The sequence below is a fragment of the Chrysoperla carnea genome, chromosome 3, assembly GCF_905475395.1.
Source record: "Chrysoperla carnea chromosome 3, inChrCarn1.1, whole genome shotgun sequence".
NCBI classification, from domain to species: Eukaryota; Metazoa; Arthropoda; class Insecta; order Neuroptera; family Chrysopidae; genus Chrysoperla; species Chrysoperla carnea.
In genome coordinates this window covers 42,130,166-42,151,787 of record NC_058339.1, presented here as the reverse complement: position 1 = coordinate 42,151,787, position 21,622 = coordinate 42,130,166, and the positions used below count along the sequence as shown (strand labels likewise).

Below are 21,622 nucleotides of genomic sequence, written 5' to 3'. Positions count from 1 at the left end.
GAGTGTGATAATGAATTCATTACGATACTAATGCGGTAATGAATTTATTTTCACCCTAGTGCGGAAATGAACTATTTTTCCCGCGCATACTGAATGAGAAAAGTAGTTCTTACTGACGGGCGTATAAGTTGAAATAAAAAAGGCTTCCAAAATTCTATAGATTTCATTTTTATGTGCAAGTGCTATCACTTAGGCTTCGAACTTGTGTTCACTTTGCATATACTAAACTGCAAACGAACATGAATTTAGAAGTTTTAAACGTAATGATATGACATGAAATTTTTTCCAAATTTTAACTGGTTGTTGTTTTTTGGTTCTATAGTTTAACAACCCTATAAGCACTGATAAAATACCTTGATACTGAAAAAAATATGGTAAAAAGAGTGTGATTTTATAAATTTTGTTCCTGAACTTTAAATCTTTAACTATAAATGATATAGAAAAAACTACTAATCGTTTACAAAATGTGTAAAAAATGTCTAAAAAAAGATTCTATGATATTTAAAAAAAATTTAGTTTCAGTTATAAATTTTTTGGAATATATTTGTTATTTAATTTCTAAAAGATGAAAACATCATCGGAGTATCTTTTTAATTTTAAATAATAATTATTTAGTTGTAGACGATTGCATAATATTACAGAAAACAATTTTATTTTCAACTTCTTTTTATATCTGTCATATTGCATGCGACTAATTTTTTTACTTTTATACAAATTTTATGCATAAATTATAGCAACAAAAAACACTTAATTAATTTATGAGAATAATTTCAATAAAAATAAGAATTATTTGACCTTGGAATTTTAAACATACCTTCCACAATAAAATAATTGTCGTTTTAACTTAATATTAAAATGCGATAATTTAAACAAAAATTTCAAATGACTCGAAAATTTTTTAGCGTATTTTCTCCGAAGGGCACGGAGCGAGCAATTGCTTTTGTACAGTGAAATTCTGAAGAGATTTCTTCAACTGTTAATCGATTCCTTACTAAATGTCACAAATGACCATCGTTAAAATGTATAAATATAAATATATGTATGTAGTATATACATATGTTGTATATGTATATACTACATACGTTTATACGTTTATATAAAATTAATAAATACGAATAAAGTACGATTTCAATAAATTTGGTATTTGAAAGGTCAAGTCGATAACGAGAAAAGCCGATAGGCAAACAAGGGATGGGAAAGGTGCACCAAGTTCAAAACTTTCATAGTTTTATATTTTTTTATGCAAAAAAGTACTCGTTTGATTTTTTTCTCTAGAGGCGTAGTTTTCGATATAAAAATTCTTCAAAAATTAAAAATACAATATTAGGTTTTTGCGAAGGAAATTCGCTTAGCTGAGACAGCTCCTGCGCAATTTTATTGTTTATTGTATAGGCTACGTACTTTGGAATTGTATAAGTCGTGAACAAGTTCGTCTGAGCCATCATATTCGTCTGCCTGTCTGTGGCATCGTAGCGGCTTGTTAGATGAATTGATTTTGATTTTTTTTTTTGTATCGTTTAAAAGGTAATTTAATAGAGAGTGTTCTTAGCTATGTTTCAAGAGTTTAGGGATCCGTACCCGAAAATTTGTGGTAGGTTTTTTAAATTTTGTAAATTTCACTTGTTGAGATGGCTTCTTTCTAATGGAGATTTGACATTGGTTACTTTGATCTAGTTATCTTTTAACATGTGTTATTTTAACAATTCATATTTTTCACCAATTTTTTTTTTTTGCTATTATTTTGTCCTAGTCCCAAGCCTTAAATTTAAGCGCTACATGTCACATGTATAGACAATTTCTTGGTACTTTTTTAGGCGATTTTTTCGTTAATGATTTTTCTTTTGCATAACTCAATGGTGGGTACTTTAATTGAATAAACACTAGCCCAAAGTCCTAACCAAAAGTGTTTAACAGTAAAGTTTTTAAGTTTAAACTTCACTCATTTTTCTTATCCGATCCATATATTTCTACAAAAACGTCATTATTATGCAAACACGTGGTTTGTACTTTTCCCATAATATATGAAGAACAAAATGCAACTTGAACGTTAAAAAAAATATTGTCTAGCATGAAAACAATTTCATATGTTGCCATTTACGAACTCGACCTCAGCAAGCTTTAAAAAATTCAGCTTGATATCTTTTTTCGTTTTTGAGTAATCGTGATGACAGACGGACAGACGACAGACAGACATACAGATAGACAGACAGACAACCAGAAATGGGCTAATTAGGTGATTTTATGACCACCTATACCAAAATTTTGTTCATAGCATCAATATTTTTAAGCGTTACAAACTTGGGACTAACCTTAGTTTACTTTGATATATTTCATATACATGGTATAACTAGAATACTTTATAGACCATACATAAAAATACAAAGAATAGAAACCGCCTGAATTTCTTTTTCTGGTTGTTTTTCATCATCGAATAAAATATATAATGTATGTTTGTATATTCTCCTCTTCTTGTGTGATTCATTCCACCATTTTGAATAAATGTTTTACAATATGAGGATACTTTTGTTATTTTTTATTTTTATTCTAAATATCTCTCAAACAAAACGGTAGATGAAACTTGTTTGGTTTTATAAAATATGTTTAAGATTATTATTCAAAAGGTTTGTTTCTTTGAAAATAGGTAAAAGATGATGTATTTATTATCATACACATTATTATGTCTTAAAAGCAGTTTATTAGGCGAGCCCCACGACTATGTTTTATAAAATATTCCTAACATAATACTGAAGGGCTAAGAGTAGGCTGTAGTTATAAAATAGGTGAAATATTTTTAAATTTCTGGGTGGATCTGTTATATAGTTTTTGAAGTTGGGTAGCATTGATTTTCTAATACTTCTAAATCACTTTTTGGTTTGCTCGTCCTTGTCTAAGATTAGTTAATGAAGTCCTGGTTTGTCAGTCTTTGGAAATCAATGTTTGGTTTGTTCGTCCTTTTCTAAGAAGACTTAATGAAGTCCTGGTTTGTCAGTGTTTGGAAAAATGTTGGGCAAGGTTCTTAATCCTAGTATAATCAGTTAGTCAGCTCTTATTTATGAACAATAAATAAATAAGATTCATATACGATTTCAGCAATATACAAGCTGTATAACAATTTTCAGCTTTAATAAATTCATTTAAACACCTCGGAAATCATAAATGAATCTGATGTTTTTATTGTTCATAAATAAGGTCTGACTGACCAGCCCTGTTCTAACACCTAACTGACTGACAATCATAACTGTTATTTATATGCAGTATACAGTCTGTATATCAATTATCAACTTTAAGTTCATTTTAGTTCAATGTTCTATCGTTCGCTTGACTGACCGCAGTGTGTACACAACTACCATAATCAAACCTCAAATGATCGGCTTTAGTAAATTCAACGAATGTTTTTTGGCCTGGCTCTTAATCCATAAGAGCCAAGGTATAACTTACATTACATATATCGGGCCAAACTACAGCCGAGGGAAATGTATTACCTAATATGTATGCTCCGATCAATTTACGAAAATATCAAGTAAAACCATCTTATTTCACAAATAGTTTTTCTTCAAAGCTAATAGATCACTTTTATTTATTTAAAGTATAATACTATAAGGAGATATAGTGTTTTCATGGTTGATAGAATATAGGAAAAACATTTTGTATTTTTTATATGGAATCTATTCTCTTTTACATTTTATTAAATCATGAACATTTTTATCTTTATTTTATATCGATTTCGATTTTATTGTGTCCACCATTTTTTATTATAATATGCAAAAGAAGTGGCCATTTTAATAAAAGAATGTGGTTTTCTGGTTTTGTAAAAATAACATTTTTTGTTGGTTTCTGAAAAGTTTCAGAAATAGATTTAAAAAAGAAAATTTTGTATTCCGTTTCAAAACATTAAAAATGTATTTGGTAGCCCATGTTTAATTTATTTTAATACACATTTGACTGGGAAGTTTGTAAATGGTCGATACACCCAACAAACATGTCACAAATACTACTTCTTTATAGAAATATATGGGTTTTAATAGGATCGGAATCATAATTACAGCGGCTTTTACTGGCGTTTTGGAAAGTGTAAAATTTGTATTTGTCTGGAAATTTTCGCCGAAAGAGGATGTAAGTTAGCTCCGGAAGGTATATCCTCTATTTGATATCCACTATCTTTGATATGAAACAGGCAGCGCCTAAAGTTTTTGAGATTTATGTAGATATATAAAGAGAGTAGTTTTCATAAATGACATTATTATGTAAAATAAACACAAATTATTAATTACACCATCAGGTATAAAAGTTTAAATGATGTTACAGACCATTTTAAATTTGCAGCAGTTTATAAAATTTAAAAATAGGGATATTTGTCAAATTGTCTTAAAATAAAGGTGTAGTTAATTAATTTATACTGTTATGTGCAATTAATTATATCCGGTGAGTTTTATGTCTACAATAATGTTATAGTTTTAGATTGACATTACGTTTCCTGGTATATATAAGAACTAGACATCAGAAATTAAAAGGGTATGGTAAAAAAGTCGTGAATAATCTTTAAAATAATTAATTCAAACAATTTTTAAAATTAAAATTAATAATATCTTTTGATTATCAAGGTCTATTGAAGGTAACGAAGCACTAAATGCTAATGCTAAAAGTAGTAAACATTTTATGATTAAGTTTAGAGGCCTGTTTAGATATCCGTTGTATGACACCCTTATAATCAAGTTTAAGAGTTCGGGAGAATATACAAAAGATTTTTTGGATTGTTTGAAAAAACAGTTAAGCATTTGATCGATAGATAGGGTCAGATTTCCATTCGCTTTTTCAACGTTTACTGGATTGGGTAAAAGCCGTGTATGGGAGGTAGTAAAAGAGTGGAAGTAACGATTTGATGCTCAAAAGAAATAAGGCAATTTTTTGAAGTATCTTAGAGGTGGTCTCTAGAAATGTCTTAGAGGTGTTCATATCGAAACATAAATGTGAAAGTTTTTTTTTTCTATGAGTGCATAAAAAATAATAGCATAAGGTCGGCGAATGCTCAAATAGAACTAAGAGCCTGAAAACGTGAAAATATGGAATAAGTTTTAAATGTGGTGCATTAAATTACCAATACGCAAATATCAAGTACAATTTAGCCCTCATTAGTTGGATCAGCTAATCGAAATTAGTTTACTTAGAGATATGTTACTCATTTGATGACAATTTCGAATTAGCGAAAAGTAAATATTTCTGAAGAATAGGCCACCACAATAAGTATTCAAAATAAATTGAACTAGTTGTTAGGGAAGCTTTGAAATTTTGTTTCTAATACCTAAAGTTTCCAAGAATTACGTTTGACAATGTACCTGACAATTAACACTAGAATACTTGTCTGCCCCTTTCAAAATAGAAAATGAACAAATTTTAACAAAAGTTATACCAAAAAGGTACCTACAGCTTTTTATTGGTTTTTTATAATTTCACAGTAATTCGCCTGAACAATTTTTGTCTCCAAATCTTATCTGCATTTTGTGACATGTTGGTACATTGACATATCGACTACACTTTCAAAATGTGAATAAGTATATTGGGATATAATACCATTTTAGGGTAATGTATGATACCCTCGATACTACGTACCTTAAATCATAGGCATTTTTTTCAGAAATTTCTATCTATGCGATAGTAAGTATATGAATACAAATTTTAGTTATAAGGTGATGCCCATGTTTATTTTAGAAACACAACACAAGGACCATGTGTTTTGAAATAAAAAATATTGCTTGTACTATATATTTATTTATAAGTCGTCTATTCTGTTCTGTATTTTGTGAAATCGCATGATAATTAAATCATTGTTATTTTGCTATGACATATTTCTGTTTTAAACATAACATGAAATGACGAAAAAGAAAAACCTTCAAAAGATACACCCAGAATTACAAATGGGAAAAAAAATGCAGTTTGTGAATTTAACAATTTTTCAATCCTATTCATTTTATCTATTTTGTCGTTGTTCCCTAAAAACAAACTATAAATATTATGTCTTGAGGAGCAATGGTGGAAGGGGGTAATACTGGGTACGTTCGAGTGTAAGTCATGCTATATAATGATAATGTATTTAACCATGGATCACAAGTATTTATTATTTATGAATGCTGTTTAGTATTTAAAACCAAAAAAATGTGTTTAAGAATAATAATGCTGTTAGAGAGAACTGAGAAGCCACAAATATAAATTTATAAATCCATGACACTACACTTTCCCCTATTGAATGCTAATATATAAATTTTTTAATAAAAAAATAAAAAATACCAAAATGAACACACAACACATTCATGTGATAAAAGCAAAATAAAATTTATTTTTTATTTTTTTATTTTATTATTGTTTATAAATATAAAGACCACAAAGTTGTTTCAACCACATTTGGTATAAAGTGAAATTCATTTTGTTGTATATGTTAATAATATCAATTCAAAATCTGCATATCGACGTACAAACACCACAACAGCATACTATATGGTACAAGAAGGTGCAAAAGTAGACACACAGTTATAAAAATATATGTGTGTCCAGTTAAGTCGACATAATATGGGAATTTTTTTTTATTATTTGTTTAATGAAAATTAGTCTTGATAAAAAGTTCTGGCCTAGACCGCAGTACGTATACGAGGTTTGACGAAATATGAAAATTTTTCCAAGAATAAAATACCTTCTTTTTACCATATTTTTTTTTAAAAAGTTTATTCCAATTGAAAACTACGGTCAGGCGTCCAATATTATCCATCTACTATAACAAAACTTTTTCTTTACTTTTAGTAACTCTTCTTTTTATTACAATTAATAATATGTGCCAACAGATCGTCGCATAGACGAATTGATACTATACAGAATTTGTCAGTATATCCTGGATAAAATAACTATCTTAAAAAGTATCTATGCTAATACAAAGAAGAGTAAGAATGAACCACATATAATAGATGGATAACATTGGATATCTGACCGTAATTTTAAATTAGGAATCAACTTTTTTCAATAAACGTTACCGATATTGCAAAAATAGTACTTTAATTTTGGGCAAAATTTATATTTTTCGACAAACTTCGTATACTAATGCAAAAAATTGATATCTGACTATTTCATATCACTTTCTATGCCATGCAGGCCTTTTAATCAAAAACAACTTTTTTTCATAAAACAAATGCAAAAAAAAATTTCCTGATGGTGCCGGTTTAATTAGACATACTGTCTATATACAAAAATATAATTCTATTGACTTTTTGAATGATGGGAGTCATAGTTTACTATCTATAAAAAAATAGTTATTCACGCTGTCGGATTTCTTCTGGGAAAATGGAAAACTTTGGTATGTTTTAAGGTCAAAATATGCGTTATGTCCTGTTTAAACAATCAATGTTTATTTTAGGACGCATACAAAACAAAATCGGCCTTTGAGTCTACCATATAAATAAAACAAGCACGCAAAACTAAAACAAGAGAATGAAGCAAAGAACTATTGTGTATTTGTTTTTAGATTGTTATTATATTTAAATTTGATTTCATATGAAACAAAAGGAACACTACATTGATGGTTATCTCTTGTTTCATATGAAATCGAAATTGTTTATGTAAAGTTAAAATAATTTTTGTTTTGTTAAATAAAAAAAAAGATAGTCAGTCATGACGACTGTCGACGAGAGTGGAAACTTAAAATTTTGGCATGGTTGGAGACTTCGGCGGTGGACATCGCATATTGCTATAATAAACACCTATTCACAATACCAGAATAATAATAAATAATATCTCAATACTATTGAAATAGCTTTTCACAATTATAGATAAATATGGTGGGAGCGCCAATAAGTACAATTGAATAGTAGGATGTAATGTAATATAGAATTTATATGCGTTTCCACCATTTATTTCATGGGTTTCAATTTTTTGGTGCGTAACCCTTAAAAACATTTAGTGAATTGTGTTGCTAATCTATGGAAAAAATTTCATCAAAATTGGTCCATTCCGTTTAATTACATACACCAAAAGAAGTTTTCACTTTAAAAATTAAAAATATTTGATTGTGAAATTTATTTTTATTAGCCAACAATAATTTGAAATTTGCCTTGCAAAGAATGCAGAAAGGAATCGAGAAGAGGATCTTATTCATTTCCGGCAAATGCCTTGTCATTTTCTCAAAAATAGTAGGTTAAAAATTTGTAATACCTACAAAGTTTTTTAATCACAGTTTTGAATAAAGTATTGTATTGAATAATGAGCTATTTTCGAAAATAAATAGCGAATAGCAACTTTGTACATTAATAACCATTTGGAGTTTAAACTCCATTAACTTCTATGATCCAAATAAAAATATTAACATAGCAAAAAAGGACCCTTACTAATCGTTTATTTTAAATAAGAACAAATGAAAATGACTTCAAATTTTTATATGTGTACTAAAAATTCCGTTTTATTTATGAAAACCATTTTTTCCATAAATCAATTTATGAAAATGTAATCAACAAAAATACAATTTAAAAAAGTAACATAAAACGATTTTTTTTATACAAGAAAAAAAACAAAAATTATTTTATGTAAGGAGACCTCCCGGTAGTTAAAAGTATACACTTTTTACGTAAAACAAGCCTGCTTTCGATTACTTTTAAATGTGATAAAAGTGTAAATCAATTTTGGTACCCAAATTACTATCAACTGTTTGGTATGAAATTTAATCAAGTGAACACAAAAATCACCATTAAATTTTGGTTAAAAATTAAAAAGAAAAAAAATTACGTGAGAGTTCTAACTTACGATGTGAAACCCCTGCCGCTACAACAATATCGTTATAGTGTACACTATGTTGATAGAATAGCTTGTCAATTCATTATTTATGTTAATTTTTATTTTCAGAAGTAAAAAATTTCAGTAAAAAAACAAAAGGAAGTCTACAGTGAATTGGTGTCCCGCAAACAGTTAAAATAATTCAAGTTTTTTGACCAACAGGAGGATCGCCTTAAAGTAAGATTTTTTGTGTCTTAAATACATATTTACACTTTTTTCTATCACTTTATAAAATTTTGTCTATAAGATTTTTATTCTTAGTTTTTTTTTTTTAAAGAACTTATTAATTAAAGCACTTGGAATAGTAAATTTAAATATTTTTTGTTTTTTTTTTCGTCTTTAAAAAAATTCTTTTAAAAATATATAAATAAATTAAAAAAGTATATTATTATATTGATATAAATTTGTTGTTGTCACTTTTTTAAGTACAATCTAACGAATTAGGACTTCCTGGACCTAATAAAAATTGTGGACTATGTGGTGGTAATGATTGAATACTGCCTGTTAATGAACCAGGTCCACCATGTGGATATAAATCTAAATCATTTATACCACCAGATTCAGACCCAGAACATTTATCACCCGATTTACCTTCTTGTTTTTGCATCATACGACGCCATTTCGCTCGTGCATTTTGAAACCATACCTGTAACCAAAAAAATATTTGTATTAACAATTTAAAAGAAGAGTAGAAAATTAAATTTATCGCGATTCGAAATATATCGTCTCGTTTTTCCGAAGTAAACTTTATCACATAGTTTTTGCTCGACTTGTGATAAGGTGTACCTTGGACAAATGAAATAATAAACTTTAATTCGGGAAAAAAAAAACGTGATATCATTTAAAAATAATGTATTATGGAGTAGATTTTTAATAGGGAATACAAAATTCTACGAGCAAGCAAACGAAGTTAAGGTTGGTAACACTCAATCAGGCCAGAGTGGACATATCCCCATCCTTGATTCTGAATGGATAAAAAAAATTTACACATTAAAATGGTATGAATTTATTTTTTCGACTTTTTATGAATCTTTTATATAAAAAGTTTTTTTTTTTTAAATAAAAATTAAGATAATAATCGTATCGATATTAAAACAATAGTATTAAGAATATGATAGCAATAATAAAAATTTTCCAAGAAATCAAAACAGAAATCAAAATTTTATGTTGTATAATACATTATATATTAAATTATTGATTGGTATCACTTTACTTTAACATAAAAAAACTCCATGAAGCAGAGGAAAAAAATGAAAACCAAATAAAACAACGAAATATCTTCCGTATATCTTGGTTGTCATGGAAATCACTCATACAGGGTTAAACAATAAGAATTATATATCTAGAATGTTGCTTGTATATATAAATGTACAAAGGTTAGAAATGCGCAGAAGCCATATTGTATTTTACCCATGAACTACGTAAGTTTATATCACCACCCACACAAATAAGGAAAATTTACTACACGTACAGGCATTTACATAAAAGGAAGTCATATTTATAGGTTGATTCAAAAGATATGCGATAAAGAAAGAAAGATATGATCATGATAGACCAGAAGATTTTGACGCATTCAGGTATCTCATTTTACCAACTCGGCCTCGATGGGAGTAGTTCGAACTAAAATTTTGTAACGCCAGAAATGATTGACATATGGAGAGCAAATTGCATAAAATTGACCTAAGGATGTAATAAGGTAACATTGCCCGTTTTAGAAGTTTTTTCCAGTCAAATTTATGAACATGGATATCAACATGTCCGAAAATATGCTGAAAATGCCTAGAAATCAGTAATTTGATTTTTCGCCAGCCACCAATTAGCTCTCGATTTAAAACCATCATACCCGTTGATTTTTTGTCAGTTGTTCAAAGTATCTAAGTTATATTTATCGCTTGCCTTCAAACAATAAATATTTTAATTTAAAAAACATTTTAAAACACTCTATATATTTTTACCTAGAAAGTATAGGAGAAGGAATCGTTAAAATATACGAAAACATAAACTTAATACTACTCAACAATACTATCTTAACAATAAAAAACCCCAGAGGCAAATCTGAAAATATTTTCCGTCAATATTAAATTTCCTTTTAGTCAAATAGAATATAGGATAGATTACAAATATCTATATATAACGAAAATGTTTAAGATGTTTTTTTTTTTAATATTATCATGACGTCTCACAAATATGATAATGCAAAGATTTATTTCTTGTAAAAGTTGTTAACGATTAAGTGTCTCAAGCGTGGTTTTAAACGTAATAAATTAAGAACTTTGATTTCTATCCATAATCCATAACTTTAGTCTCTCTATCTAAGTTAAAAATACGTTTCCTAAATTTTTTCCTTTATGAGAAATTTTTTCCTGGAAAACATTCTCATAATATACGATTTTTAATGAGATGTCTTTGTCATCAAATATACTTAAATGATTTAATTTTAGTTCTTCGAGTTTCTCGAATTTGTAGATCGTATTATAATAAGAGAGATTTGTAAACATACATCATTTTTAAATTGAATAAAATTCCGAGTTTTCTTACAAAAACACCACGACGTTGTTTTAATCTAAATTATATTAACATGAACTTCTTGCACAATAGAGAAGTTATATGATTTTTTATTTAATTTTTTGTTTTGAAAGTTTACTAAAAATTACTAAGAAAAATTAAAAAAAAACAATTTTTTTATATTGATTTTTCATGTAATTTTAAACTTGAAACTGGTTTTGGAAAACTATAAATTCAAACGCCAGTGATGTCAACACATCGTTTTACAACGCCACCGTACGAAGAAATAATAAAATAACATGTAGAATGATATATGGTTTATCGAATTAAACGTAATTTTCCATAGAAACAAACTGAAAATGTAAATTAGTCGTGATTCCGATTGTCTCAATGCCTTTTCGGGTGTTAATACTCCACTGCCGTTTTTTTTTTATTCAAAAATATAACTCTGTTTTATTAATAATTAATAAAAAAATGAAATTATCAATTATAAAGATAAAAATTACTTAAATATATTCGATGATTACTGTTTCATTTATGCAGTGAACTTGGTAGAGTTTATCAGAGATATTTCATTCCTTGTTTCGAATTGGAAGCAAGAAAATCAGGAAATCTAATCTATCAGCAACTTATTGCTTACATCAAACCCTTTCAATCAAACCCTCTAGCAGGTGATGAATGTTTTAAACAAAGACAACTAACCACGTTTCACTTAACTCAAAAAACAAAGTATTTTTTTTCAAACCAAGCAAAAATTACAAAATTACTAATTGATGTGCGTGTATTTAATTTATTTTCATGTTTTAAAATGAACAACAACAAATTTTTCTAAATGGGTTTATACTTTTTGAAACAAGTTGGCCAATGATCATGTGAGATTTGATTATTATATTATTTCTCGTCCGGTGTTTTTGTTTGATATAATTATTATTATAAATCTAATATGGTAGATGAGAAAAACATAATTATATTTATAAACAAAATTCTAAGAAAATTAATGTGTGTATATTTGAAACATCACGCTTCATCAAATAGTATTTTAAACTTCCTTGTACATGTATTTTGAGGAAGTATTATAAAAGTTAAAAATTTTCAGTGAAAGTAGGTTTTCAAAGAAAATATTCTTTTTTAATATTAACCGATTGTGATGAGTTTCGGTGTGCCATCTGTACGAACGTAATGGATTATTTATTAAATACCAAAAAATGTTTTATAACTGTTGTCACGAGATTGAACAGGATTGGTATTCGCTGTCGTTACGAAATTATTCAAGAAAGAGTTAAGACAATTTAATTTGTTTAACCATATAAAGCCTTATCTAAAGTCTACGATTGTTTATAGATTTTATACTACCATACATCTATTTGGCTGAAATTAGCGACAGTTTCCTAAATCACCCTTCATCAACTGTAATATTTACAAATATTAAACAATATTTTTGTGATATCAACAATTTTAGTGCATAAATAGGGGCAAATATCATTTAGACGGGTTATTGAAATCGTTTTAATTAACATAAAAAAGATACTAGTAATCGAAACCGTGTCTCTGGGATTCATGTCAAGAGCACTAGGCATATTGTGTGATTTTTACACCTCAATGAATTTTTATTTTGAACATTAACTTATTTAATATTTTTGGTTAACTAAATACCATCAAATAATCTGATATACTTTCCAAAAACCGGTAAATTTTAGTGTAACACTTATATTCTTTGATGTGGCTCGTCCAAAAATCCATGAACCGTAACTTTCTGTTGCGTGGTAAATAAGCTCCGAGTCGATATGGAGCATTTTCTCTCATAGGGCATATATATGGCAGTGACGCTCGACATTTATTTGTTATCGTACAAGGAAGTCACGTGGTGTAGCATCAGATATTTTTATTATTGATAACGTACCTTATAATTATATTAATTTTTTCAATTATATAAATAATAACTTATTTTTATATAAACTGCTACATTTTTGTGTTAATAATGATGATTCTGAAATAAATTTAGTGTATTCTCTACATTTCTCATCTCTGAGAAATGTACTTTATAAAGTCTAAGACTGTTAAATAGTAAATTACCATTGTTTTCAAGAAAATTCCATAACAACGCATATATGTTCTAGAAATGTTAGCTTGAAGAGATATACAGAAAATAATTTAAGTTGCACATCTAATTATGTTTATAAAAATAAATCAAATTTTTAAATAAACCCAGAAAGGTGAAACTTATGGTTTTTGGACTTACATTACCGCCTTCTTATTTTCATCAGGAATAAAGATATTATAAAAAGTAAAAATTAGAAAACCAAAAATTATTTTTTACAAATTAAAATTAAAAAAAAAAACAAAAAAAAAACAGTTTTAAAATCTAAATGATTAATTGTTTTTTCGAACATTATACCTGTCAACTTGAAAATTTTAATTTCAAAATTTATTACACTGTGTATATATAAATCAAAAATAAAATTTCTATATATTTTTTTTTAATTTCATTTTAAAATCAACATTGTTTGTCACCAAAAATATTTAAAAATCGGACATTTTGTCAAATATTATGTCAAATATTGAATGAAAAATATGCAGTTAAAAATATATTAATCATTATGTTTTATAAATATTCAAAAAAGAATTAATTTCTTTTTAAACGATTAGTAAATACATTAATATTAGAATTTTGTAATCAGATTTCAAAATTAATTATTTATTTATTTTAAAGTTTTTTTTTTTTTTGAGCTTATCAATTTTTTTAATTTTAATACTAAAAGTTTTACAATTTGGATTTGGATTTTTTTTGTTTCGTTTGATACGAATGCCAATTTAATGAGGAGTTTTATTAGCTATGTTTCAACTTCGAGTTTAGAGGCTTCTGGCTCTTAATTCACTCCCATTTACGAAATAAAATCTTTTTGGATAAAATATCTGCCATTTCTATGGTAACATCGTATTGAACAATCCTGTACATATACAGTTTCCATGTATATTGTGTAAAATTTATATTTATTTTGTCAATTTAAAAGAGTGTTATTATTGTATACACTTTCAAAGATAAGTGACATACACATTCACCACACTTAGTTTAAGTAACCAATGTTAAGTGTTATATGTATAGCAGTATATAAATAATGGTGTTGAATAATTCCTGTGGTATGCCTGCTGTTCTGCTACGTCTTAGAAAATAAGATACAGGAAACTAATTTGCGCCCTCACGGGCAAACAGTGATGTTAACGAAAAAATGTTTCAAACAAAAGTTGTTTATTTGATAAGGAACATTTTCTACATTTAAACTTTTGTTCTATCTCTAACGGTTTACAAGATGGATCCTACGGACCCAAGACCCAATTGACCTATGATGCTCATTTACGAACTCGATCTCACTTTTTACGTCCTGAGTACGCTGTAAAATTTTCAGCTCGATATCTTTTTTCGTTTTTGAGTTATCGTATCCACAGACGGACGGACGGACGGACGGACAACCGGAAATGGACTAATTAAGTGATTCTATGAACACCTATACCAAAATTTTGTGGGTAGCATTAATATTTTAAAGCGTTACAAACTTGGGACTAAACTTAGTATACCTTGCATATTACATATATGCATGGTATAATAATAACAAATGATTTCTAGGCGTATGGGTTTCTAGTTAGATTTTTCGACAAGTCTTCCTCCTCGTTTTATATTTAATACTGTACCTAGACTATAGGTATATATTTTAATGTATATCTACTATGGAAATTATAATGCATAAATGGTGCATGGTTTTCGTGAACATCAGTGAAGTCACGATATATATGTTAAGTTTGTTTGCATTCATATTATAATAGTGTACGCTATACATTGTACAATAAATATTTATGCACATACATGGATTGTATACCACAAATACTCTCTCTTTGTCATTAAAATTGCACCATTAAAAGCGTTCTAAGTGTTACTACTATAGCATTATGCATGAAGAATGTGCTTAGAATATTTCAATTGGTACGATTTTAAGGACATAGAGTGTACCTTTTATTTGTACCGAGAGTTTCACGCGACTTAAATTGAAATCACTTTTAGCTATTTACACAAAAAGATATCATAAAAAACTCTACTTAAGGCAAGTTTAGACTTGTCGTTGAAATTATTTGTACTTTATTTTCTATTTTGATGATGAATTTTGTTTTAACTTTAAAACTAAAATTTTCCGATATTTGCCTTGGTTTTCGAAATATCGAAAGCTAAATAGCTAAACAAAATTTTCAATTTTTATATTTTGAAAATTAATCCAAATATAGAAAAATATTATTCTTACTTTTCGTCTTATATTGCCAAGTTACAACATAATTCACCCTTGAAATTGAAAAAAAACAATATTTTTTTAAACTTGTGTCCCCACTATTAATTAATCGGGTACAACGACTTTTTTTGTTTTCAATAGTTTATGAAATTTCAACTTTAATTTAAAAAGTTTTTTTTTTTTTTAAATTTCCACCCATAGTAGCCTATGTCCTTTCTCAAGCTCTAGATCTATCTCTGTAGGAAATATCATTTAAATCGGCTCATTAGTTTAAGCGTGATTGCGTAACAGACAGAAAGGCAGAGTTATTTTTGGATTTATAATATTAGAAAGGATTAAATTGCATGTGTACATATTTCGAACATCTTCTTAATATTTATTCATTCATTCTCAGAAATAGTTATCTGATTTAATAATAATGAAATGGTTTCGCAATTATAGCTAAAATCTGGATATTTATTTTATGCAACGACGCTTAATAAAACAGTTCTAAAAATATACCAATGGAAAATATAATGAATAACATTTTTCCACGAAAATACATTTCCACGCATTATATTTATAAAAATAAACCAAGTACACTTTGAAGTTTTTTTTGTATATTTATATATATTATAAAAATCAAAGGAATAGACGGAACACGAAACAAAAAATAAAATGTTGGAAAAAAATGTATGCTTCTATTGAAAATTACAGAAAAAAAAATCTTTCAATTCGACCACTTTCATATAATATAATGATATAATACAAAATGGCGTATACCCTGTATGCTTCTGGTATTATTTTATTTGATGTATCTTTGAACATTTTATAACAAAGTGGCTATCAAAAATAACTAGTGTTTTCAATGAAATTTTGAATTCTACATAAAAACGAATAAGAACTTTAAGTAATCAAAAATATACTGAATATATTCTAAAATGCAAAAAAAACTATGCGTAAAAGCTTGAGACGCTCCAAATTATCCATGGTATTTCAAATTGAGTGCCTTCAGCTATTCACATAGTCAGGTGTGCGTGACTCAAAATAGAAATAATTATTTTCTACTTTTTAGTACAGTGAGAGTTTGTCCTTTAAAAAGTATATTGTTTAGTTAATTTATATTTAAATACAAAACAACCATATTCGCACCGTTCGTGAGTTTTATTGGAGGCGTTTGCATGGTAACGATACACTACTTTATTTATGGAATTGTATGGATGCATATATAATTGTATGGATTACATTTATGACTTACATTGAAAATTTAATATTATTGTCCTACAAATTTAAATAAATAATTATAATAATTTACTACTGAAAAATAATATTTGTGCAATTTGATTTCTTATTTTCACAATTTTTAATGCATTAAGTTTAACTAATTTGTGTTTTTCAATAATTTTAATTTGGCATTTTCTATAACATTAACATGTAAAGAATTGAAAATTAGTCATAACAGCCTCGTTTATCGCCAAAATTTTTCACTGGAAGGGCTGGCAACAATTTTATTGTCCCTACCATGACTACGAATAAGTTTCTTTATACGACTTTTTAAACTAATGAAAACTTATAGTCTGGGAGCTCATTAGTATACATTGTAATTAATACATAAACTTCTCGAATTAGAAAATTAAATAATCTTACTTAGACGAACAAGGTTTAAGCAACAATGAATCATGTAGACAATTTTTATTATGTATCGAAAGTATCTCGTTCATAATATAGAAAAGAAACAAAAGCTAAAGTTAATGAAGTTAATAAGTTTAAGTTAATAAGTCCATTTTTGTGAACCATGGTGTCTAAACACACAGACAGAGATATATTCTTTTTCTTTGAGAGAAAAGAAACTGAATTATATTATTTGGGGTTGTTGTACAGAACAAGGAATATAAGGATTAAAATTTTTCAACCGATAAAATATTATAGATATGTACATGGACGTTTGAGAATGACAAGGAAACTTGAAACATTGGTGACGTTTCGAATGATCGTTTTCTATGTTATAGATGTTGTGTAATTGGACGTCGGTTTTTATTTTATGGGGGAGACAGATTATCATTTATTTTATTTTAATACATTTTTCTCTGTCTAAAAATATAAATATATATTCGAGAATTTTCTTATGCATTTGTTTTTCTTTCATATTATTTGAAGCTATATTTTATAGGGTTTAAACTTATTACGAAGGACTTAAAAAATAAACTTTATGTATGTTTATACCATGTATATATGAAATATACATAGTATATTAAGTTTAGTCCCAAGTTTATAACGCATGAAAATATTGATGCTAAGAAAAAAATTTTGGTATAGGTGTTTATAGAATCACCTAATTAGTCAATTTTCGGTTGTTTGTCTGTCCGTCTGTCATCACGAATACTCAAAAACGAAAAGAGATATCAAGCTGAAATTTTTCGTAAATGAGCAACATAGGTCAATTGGGTCTTGGGTCCGTAGGACCCATCTTGTAAATCGTAAGAGATAGAACAATAGTTAAAATGTAAAACTTCTTATAAAAAAATAAACAACTTTTGTTTATCAAACATTTTTTCGTAAACATCACTGTTTACCCGTGAGAGCGCTTATAGGCGCAAATTGTATAGTATGTATTATATGGGAATATCAGATATATATGTGTGACATGTATGTATGTGTGAGGTGGCAGAGAAATCAACACTGTCTATACATGGTATTTCAACAATTAACTCTGTCAATTGTTTGTTTTCACTTGTTTTTACTTAAATCTTGGTATTCATTGAAATTATAATTAATAGTTTCTTTACCAATGTAAACTTTTTTCTTCAGAAGGTTTTAATATCTTCTTATAAATATTTATCCACAAGTTAGTTAAAACTTAAATTAGAACTTTAGTCCTCGTTTCTCGTACACTTCTGACTGGTGTTCTACCCATTCCAAATGTTATCGAGATCTTAGAGGCAATAAACAGGATGCCTGAAATCGTGGGAATAAACAACAAATAAATTCCATACAAAATCTAAAAGGAAAAGTCATTTGACGTTTTTCGATCTGATATACCGAGTTTAGGTAAGAAGCAAAGTTATCCTTTTGGTAAGTTTAATACTTACAGAAAATTTTATATATAAAGTTATAGAATATAAAGTTTGAATTATAGTAAATTTCATTCTCCAAAAATTTGATTATTATAAAAAATTAAATTTTTCTATCCATTAATTGTCAAAGGTGCTTCTGTTTGGTCCTGTGATTCAAGGACATCCTGTGTATTACATAAAAGAGCTAGTGCATACTATACTGTATTCAAAAATCACCTTGTAAACGGTAAGAAATACATCGCGTACACTGATGATTTGGTATAGAGACAGATACTATAGTATGTATGTTAGCACAAGTAATATATCAGAATTTTATAGGGCTACCCGCCAGAAGTATTGGGGTTATCACTAACCAGTATATACCTGACGCCCATACTGAATTGACTCGTCTGCCATTACTATTTTTATTGTTAATATTCCCTCAATACAGTAAAAAGTATGCTCCATAAAGTATACTCAACGAACAATGCCACATTCTGAATAAAAATTATTGATATCCCATGATTATAAAACTGCATGTCTCAATAAAGTATATCCTTTATCAAAAATAAGTTTCGACTCAATCGAAAATTTTGTTTATAATATGGTGTGATTATTATCAATTTGTAAAGTTCATTCAACTAACAAGTTAAAAAATTATGGTATAATTTGTAAAAATAAAAACCACAAAATTGCGAAATCTTATAAAACATTTATTGTATTTTTGTATTTAAAAAATAATAAAGGGAGACAGAACTAAAACGACATTTATTAATTACTGCTTTTGATCTAATTTATTTAAAGATATTTGGTATAAAAGATACGAACATTTCAAATGTGACATAGTGAAATTTCAAAATACGGAGTGTGATATACAGAATAATATTGTGTAAGAATATTAATAAAAGAAATATATTTATACAATTTAAAAAACTCCCGACAAATGTTATTTATTCCTTGTAGACCGATTTTTGGAAACTTAGCTATAACATGTTCTCAATTAGGGCGGTTTGACCGTTTAGGGGCTACGATGCCACTGAAAACACATAGATGCGCAGACAAACACTTTAAACTTATAACACTCCTTCTTAAATCATTATCAAAGTGATGGCCAAGGACATCAGATGAGATGAAAAGGATACTTAGAGGCCTACCAGTTTTTGGGACATTTTAATTGAAATTAAAATATTTGAGTTTGTTCTTTTGAATTATTGTTTTGAATTACCTAATTATTTTACCATTTCACTTTTCACAATAAATTGAGCCAGGTTTATTTGACCATTCATTTCCATAGTAATTATATTTATATGTTAAAACTTTACGTCATGCCCTTTCCAAACTGAATCGTTTTTGAAGATCATTGCCAATTTTATTAGTTTTTTCGAGAACGGAACTCTAAGCTCGCACTTCCTTTAAATAACCTTTCAAATGAAACCAATAGGCAAACACACAGACACACACATAGCGGTAAAACTTAGACCATCCCTTTTTTTAATTCGTGGGCTAAGAAAGCCTACTTTTGAAGTCATTTATTAAATTTACAAAATTGATTAAGACTTAGTCCAACTTTCATATTCAAAAAAAAATCAAGCCTTTAATCAAAAAATGCCTGGTGCTCTTATAACTTCAATAAAATAAATGATGTCCAAATCAGAGGGCCGAACCATTTTTTAGCCTGTATATTGGCCTATTACTTTCATCAGGTGAACCAATTTTCAAAAGAGAACATTAAATCTACAAAATTTACGGTATCAAATTCAATAATATACACTTTGTATTTAGAATTATAAATGAATAAAATCCTTAAAATTTTTTCGTTACGTATTAAAAACATATTCAAATGTTGAATACAAATTGTTAAAGATCAGTTCTCAGATGAGAAACTTAGTGGTTGGCGTTTAGTTTTTAAGTTGATACATATATAGATGAATAAATAAATTGACTATAATATATTTAAGTCAAAATTAAATTTACATCATTTATTTTAAATAACTTACTAAATACAATTTGACTTTTCATTTTAAATACATCATATATTTTACAACAACAATTTTCAATTCATGCATGCATGGAAATATTTTAAATCGTTCAAATTAAAAATGTTTTCTTTGTAGTTTTCAAATTTAATATTTACGGTAATATTTTATATTAGTGTTTTGTCATATACATAACATGCTTAGAAATATTATTATACCATGTATATGAAATATACCAAGTTATACTAAGTTTAGTCCCAAGTTTGTAACGCTTAAAAATATTGATGCTATGAACAAAATTTTGGTATAGGTGTTCATAAAATCACCTAATTAGTCCATTTCCGGTTATCTGTCTGTCTGTCGTCTGTCCATCTGTCAACACGATAACTCAAAAACGAAAAGAGATATAAAGCTGAAATTTTTATAGCGTGCTGTGGACGTAAAAAATGAGATTGAGTTCGTAAATGAGCAACAATGGTCAATTAAGTCTTCGGTCCGTAGGGCCTATTTTGTAAGCCGTTAGAGATAGAACAGAAGTTTAAATATAAATGTTCCTTGTAGAAAAATAAACAACTGCTGCTTGAAATATTTTTTCGTAAGCATCACTGTTTACCCATGGGAGCGCAAATTATGGGCAAATTGTATAGTATGTATTATATGGGAATATCAGATATATATGTGTGACATGTATGTATGTGTGATGTGACAGAGTAATCAACACTGTCTATACATGATATTTCAACAATTAACTCAGTCAATTGTTTGTTTTCACTTATTCTTAAGTTAATTTTCATGGATAACCTGAGTGTTTCAACATGAACTATGCTAAAATACACACAAAAAATAAGAATTTTATGGATATGTCACATAAAAACAGATTTTTTCTTAAAAGTTTGTCATCCTTTATCTAGGAAACGAAGCGTTTGCGGACTTGATAATTATTATCATATTAATGTATTCAGAGTTTGAATTGTAAGGCTATGAAGGATTAAATTGATGCTGTGTTTGATTGCAAGCTGAAAATGGTATT

At 27.7% G+C, this 21,622-nt stretch overlaps 1 protein-coding gene across 1 annotated transcript in view; it reads right to left on the bottom strand.

Moving 5' to 3' along the window:
• Positions 1-9,226: 9,226 nt before the first annotated feature.
• LOC123296041 (LIM/homeobox protein Lhx2-like) overlaps positions 9,227-21,622 on the bottom strand; it is a 55,430-nt gene continuing 43,034 nt past the window's right edge. The window contains exon 3 of the mRNA XM_044877502.1: positions 9,227-9,451. Within this exon, the coding sequence (XP_044733437.1) occupies positions 9,227-9,451 (225 nt within the window). The remainder of the gene's footprint in view (positions 9,452-21,622) is intronic.